General features: G+C 39.1%; 1 protein-coding gene across 1 annotated transcript; it reads right to left on the bottom strand.

Moving 5' to 3' along the window:
- Nucleotides 1-523: 523 nt before the first annotated feature.
- LOC131488717 (olfactory receptor 5M5-like) lies at nt 524-1513 on the bottom strand. Its single transcript, XM_058690578.1, has one exon. The coding sequence runs from the start codon at nt 1505-1507 to the stop codon at nt 572-574; it is 936 nt and encodes a 311-aa protein (XP_058546561.1). The 5' UTR covers nt 1508-1513; the 3' UTR covers nt 524-571.
- Nucleotides 1514-6000: the final 4487 nt, after the last annotated feature.

Raw genomic sequence — 6000 nt, 5'->3', positions numbered from 1 at the left:
TTTTGTACTTAGGTTCATTAATTTATAGTTTTACCCAGAATATTGCTTCTTAGGATCCTTTAAATTTTAGAACTCATATTATTATGTAATTGGTAATAAGTCACTTCACATTCAACATACAAAACAAGTAGCTGTTAACAGTATAGCTTGTAAATCAATTCTGATTAGTCCATAATAATTGGTTGGATTCAATATTACGACATCAAGCAAGTGGTCCAGTAATTTTGCTCTTAAAAACATGCAAATTGGGGCGCCTGGGTGGCGCAGTCGGTTAAGCGTCCGACTTCAGCCAGGTCACGATCTCGCTGTCCGTGAGTTCGAGCCCCGCATCAGGCTCTGGGCTGATGGCTCGGAGCCTGGAGCCTGCTTCCGATTCTGTGTCTCCCTCTCTCTCTGCCCCTCCCCCGTTCATGCTCTGTCTCTCTCTGTCCCAAAAATAAAAAAAAAAATTAAAAAAAAAAAAATGCAAATTGGATTGACCGAATGGGAATAGGCTGCTAAATTTCCATCATGTTGGTTATACTATGTCAGTATCACACTTCCCCAATGCTACCTTATGACAACTCACTCACTATGGCTTTTTGCCTTCTAGCATCTTTTTCAGGGTGTCCTTTACTTCTGTGTTCCTCAGGGTATAGATCAGGGGGTTGAGCAGGGGAATGACAAGACTATAAAACACAGAGACTACTTTGTTGTACTTCCATGAATTCCCTGCTTTGGGTTGCTGCATGTACATGAAAAACAGCGTTCCATAGAAGACGATGACCACAGTGAGGTGGGAGGCACAGGTGGAAAAGGCTTTGCACTTGCCTTCAGAAGACTGAATTTTTATAATGGAAAGGAGGATGCAAATGTAAGAGATGAGGACAGTCAGGAAGGATCCACTGAGATTCACTGCAGAGAAGATCAAGAGCTGCTTCTCTTTGGTGTGGGTGTCAGAGCAGGAGAGGGCAAGGAGAGGAGGGTCAGCGCAGTAGAAATGGTGGATGATATTGGAGTCGCAGAAAGACAACTGAAAAGTCAGAACTGTTTGTATTACAGAGTTCAGGAAGCCGTAGGTATAGACGCCTATCACCAACTCCTTGCAGACCTGCTGAGTCATAACGGCTGGGTAAATCAGGGGGTTGCAGATAGCCATGTAGCGGTCATAGGCCATTGTGGCCAAGAGGAAGCATTCAGTAGTGGCAAAAGCACTGGAGAAGTACAGCTGGGCAAAACAGCCTGAAAAGGAGATGGTTTTTTTCTTTGCCAATAAATTTTGTAGCATCTTGGGCCCAATGGAAGATGAGTAGCAAACATCGATGAAAGCCAGGTGGCTGAGGAAATAGTACATGGGGGTGTGGAGCCTTGGATCCACCTTGATGAGTAGGATCATGCCAAGGTTTCCTACCAGGGTGATGAGATAAATTACCAGGAATACCACAAAAAGGGGAAGCTGCAGCTCAGGACACTCTGTGAATCCCATAAGGACAAATTCTGTCACTGTGGTACGATTGCCTCTTGTCATTTTGTTCTCTCTCTTGTTGGGAAAAAAAAAAAAGAAAGAAGGCTTCAAAATGATTAGACTAAACAAAAAGGTTCTTACCTCTTTGTTCCAGTACCAGATGACAAAAATTTGGCTTCACCATTCCAGTGGCTAAAGACTGTCATTAGTCATGGGGCTTTACTCTGCTCACTCAGAGGGTTGGAATTCATTCACTTTCTCTTTTGATGGAAATTGACCAATTGACCTCCACGTAAGTTGCACCAAGTTACACTCCCAAAAATGTTGTACAAGAATGCCGATTTTCCCACCAACCCCAAATCTTATCAAATTTTAAACCTTTGCCCCCATGATGGTGAATACTGGGCAACTCAGGTCCTCTTGATTTTTAAAAATGATGAGTAGGGATTAGCATTTTCTCAAACAATTATTTGCATGCGTATTTCTTTTTCATGACCGGTCAGTTCAGTTCCTTTGCTAATTTTACTATTAGGTTCTTGATCTTCTAAGCATTTTATTTACAGGGCCTCTTTGTTTATTAAGGAGATTAGCCATTTGTTTGCTACATGTATTGCAAATTAATTCTTAGTTTGTCACTTAACATTGGTATGGTATTTTTTTTTTCTTTCTGCTATGCAGTAAATTTTAAAGGGTTTTGCCAACTTGATCGATCTGCTTTTTGAATTCTGATCTTTGTGACATAGTTAGATACATTTTTCTCTTTTTAAACTTATTTTAAAAAATGATCTCTTGCTCTATTCTAGGGCTTTACAGATTTCATTTTTACATCATTATCTTTGCTTTATCCAGAGTTTAAGTTTGATATAAAGAATGAGGTAATCAACTCATTTTACTTATTTCCCCAAATAGCTAGCTGGGTGTCTGTCCTAAGGCCGTTGGTTAGTGAAACAATTTTCTGGTTGATTCTGCTGATTTAAAACTCCAGCCTTAATGTACAGTAAAACATTCATAAGTATTTGGGTCAATTTCTGATTCTTTTTCTTTGTCCTGTCTTCTAGAACAAGGACCAAACATTTAAATCCGAAGCTATAAATTTAATTTTAATATCTGGTAATATAATTTCTGGCTATTTTCACACGTATATTTTCAAGATGAACTTTGGCATTATTTTAGCAAGTTCCAAAAAAAAAAAATCCTGTTTTCACTTAGAGTGCTATTGCATTGAATCGATATGTTAATTTGCTGAGAATTGACAGCTTTACAATCAAAACTTCTATAACTAAGGAATGTATGTATTTATTAATGACGTCCTTAAATAGTCTTTCCTTCGAGTTTTCTTTAAACTTTCCAGATAAATATCTTATATTGTTCTTTAAAGTCTATTCACGAATGTTTTATTTTATTAACTATTGTAAATGAAGCTTTTTTTTTCATTTTGTGGTTTATTTAAGTACTGTTTACATATGGAAAAACTACCAATTTTTGAAAAATTGATTTTATAACTATCTTCTTTACCATAGTTTCCTATCATTTAAAAATAGCTCTTAGTTGATTCTTTTGGGTTTTCAAATATAGATTCATATAATATGAAAAGGATATGAACTTTTTCCCTCATTTCTGTAGAGCATCTCTCATTTTTTTCACTTTTCAACTTGTATTGGCTAGTACTTCCAGAGTATTACCTTTCAACCTTTTAAAGCATGCTCTAAAAGTGCAAGGAGACCCTCAGGTATATAGACATACAGCATAGCCTTTGTAATATAACTGATGTTTGAGAAAGACAAGGCTTTAAAGAACTGCGCATATTTGGTGTGGTTAAAAAACTGACTCCCCAGGAGCAAGCCCACCTTTGACACTGGAAGAGCCCAGGGCAAGAATAACAAATGGGGGCTCACATATCTACGACTTAATAAGAAAAAGTTAAAAATGAAAATAGCAAATTAATAAGATATGTTCTAGATTTCCTCCTCAATAAATATACCCTCATAATAACCTGGATGATGGAATCCTCAGAATTCCATGCTGGAATGAGGTGGTGGGAGAACTTGTCTCCAGCTCACATGTGCACAGCCACACGTGTGTGCATCTGTTCACACCCCTGCAAATAGCCATCCCTTGGTTATCCCTAAGGCCTAAGCATGTGAATATCAGCATTGTGGTTTACCCTTACAAGGGTGATCTTGGAAAGTGACTCTTGTAGACTCTGGAAATAAGTTGAGGGCCATCTGGGCACGGAATTTTAGGGTCCTGTTACCTGGAAGATGGTCTAGAAGGGGTGGATAGGATGAATGCTGTGTGGGCACATCCCTTTGGCCTTGTCCACTGGAGTGTGGTACAGTAGGAAGAGGCCCAGAATTTCCCTAAAGAATGTGACCAAGGCAGTGTCTCTTTTCTTTGGCTCTAAGGGTAACCAAACTTTCAGGTTTGCTTATAAGTAAACCCATGTCTGGGCTAGATAATTGAGGGTCTCACTCATTTTAAGGAGTTTGGTCTGTATCCTATAGGGAGTGGGAAGCCTTGAAATGAACTGAGATGGCGATTGGAAAATGGAAAGAACCTCAAAAGATTAAAGATAGATTCAAGGAGAGCATTTTAGGAGGGGGGTTGAGTCAGAGCAGTTCAGAGCATGTTTGGGAGACTGCACATCCCTTCTGTTAAGAAAAGTACATCTGAAAGAGATTAGTGAGAAACAAACTGGAGGGGGGTAGGGGGTGCCATATTGTTCAGAGCTTCCCATGTCAGGGAGATTTTAATGACTAGATCAGTAGTGAATGTGGACACAGTGAACATCTGAGCAGTAGAATGACTTGGCCAGTGTTCAACTTTTAGGGAGTTACTCTGGGAGCATGTGCAGGATGGGTTGAAGGGAGAGAATAGTCAGAGGGATACCAGCTAGGATATTAGGAAGGAGAGATAGCCCAAAGGCAGAGTCTGTGTCACTTGGCAATTATCTGGGATTCAAGTTTTAAGTCTGAAAGACCAGGATAATGGTAACCTGATAATTGGTAGTTTAATTAAATTTTATCTTTTATCTAAGGTGATCTGACACAATTTAAATACACACACACACACACACACACACACACACACACACACACATGCGCACATGCACCTATAATATTGAGAACATATTAAGGGGAAGATAAAAAGATTTCCCACTATATTTATAACAAGTCACTGTGAGGTGGTGCTTTTAGTAGGAACAGAAAGTCTGGGCTAGGAGTGGAGTAGGAGGGAAGGAGGTTGAATTCAAATTGAGAGGATTGTGGATGGCTACCACACAGACACAGCTGGTGGCATTGATTTGGGAGTCATCAATGGACAGAGGATGGTAAAAGCTAGGGAATCAACGAGATGGTTCAGAGATAGGGAAAAAGGTAACAGAAGGTTCAAAGACAGACCTTTGGGAAAATTGTATCTTTGAGGTTTGGGGAAAGGAGCAGCAGTCTTAGATGCCTGAAGATGTTCAGGTCAGCTCATATCAGGAAATAGTAAGGGGTCTTTTAATATGGCCTTTCTAGCACTCCTGGTGTATTTATGGTAGACAGGGCCTGTTTGGTTGTGGTTTTGCTTCTCTCATTAAGAGCTTAAAGCAAAACCAGACATGGAGATCTTCAGGAGTTACACATAAGCAATTTTTTAAAAATATGATTTATTGTCAAGTTAGCTAAAATACAGTGTATACAGTGTGTCCTTGGTTTCAGGGGTAGATTCCTGTGACTCATTGCTTACATACAATACCCAGCACTCATCCCAACAAGTGCCCTCCTCAATGCCCATTACCCTTTTCCCCCCCTCCCCATCAACCCTCAGTTTGTTCTCTGTATTTAAGAGCTTCTTATGGGTTTGCCTCCCTCTCTGTTTCAAACTGTTTTTTCCCCTTCCCTTCCCTTGTAGTCTTCTGTCAAGTTTCTCAAGTTCCACATATGAGTGAAAACATGATATCTGTCTTTCTCTGACTGACTTATTTCACTTAGCATTATACCCTCTAGTTCCATCCACGTTGTTGCCCATAAGCAATCTTGCTCAGTAAAATGTTTGTTTTTCTGGATTCCGTGCCATCTAAAGGCAGGAAGACATTCTTGCAGATTTCTAGAATCAGTCAAGACTTTCCGCCTCCATTTAAAGTGTGACCGTTCTCACTTCAGCTGTGATGCAAAGCAGTTTAGTAAGTGTGGAAGAACCCAAAGAGCCAGTAGATCGACTCTGGCTTTATTCAACAGCTCTTGTGTGATAGAATATTTTTCCTATGTTAGCTATCATGATACAATTGCATATTTGCCTATGAAGTTTCTAAAACATGGTTCATGCATTCTAATTTCTAGATTTAAAAAAATTCTTTTTGAATAGCCATATATTTATTCATCATTTATCCTATGGAAATTTTTTTTTTTGCATCCAAAAGACCTCTAATTGAATGCTTTTTTTTTTTTAACAGTTTTCAACCCAGTGCATACTCTGACTTTCTTCTTTGACAATTAAGTTTGAGGCTTACTGATAACATCATTGTTTAGCCTATTAGTTCTTAGAATATAACTAGACCTTATGATAAATTC

The sequence above is a fragment of the Neofelis nebulosa genome, chromosome 10, assembly GCF_028018385.1.
Source record: "Neofelis nebulosa isolate mNeoNeb1 chromosome 10, mNeoNeb1.pri, whole genome shotgun sequence".
NCBI classification, from domain to species: Eukaryota; Metazoa; Chordata; class Mammalia; order Carnivora; family Felidae; genus Neofelis; species Neofelis nebulosa.
Note: the sequence above shows the minus strand (reverse complement) of the source record. Positions and strands in the feature narration are given on the sequence as shown.

Excerpts from the sequence above, each read along its gene's own strand:
- LOC131488717 (XM_058690578.1), bottom strand. The coding sequence starts at position 1,507 with ATGACAAGAGGCAATCGTACCACAGTGACAGAATTTGTCCTTATGGGA.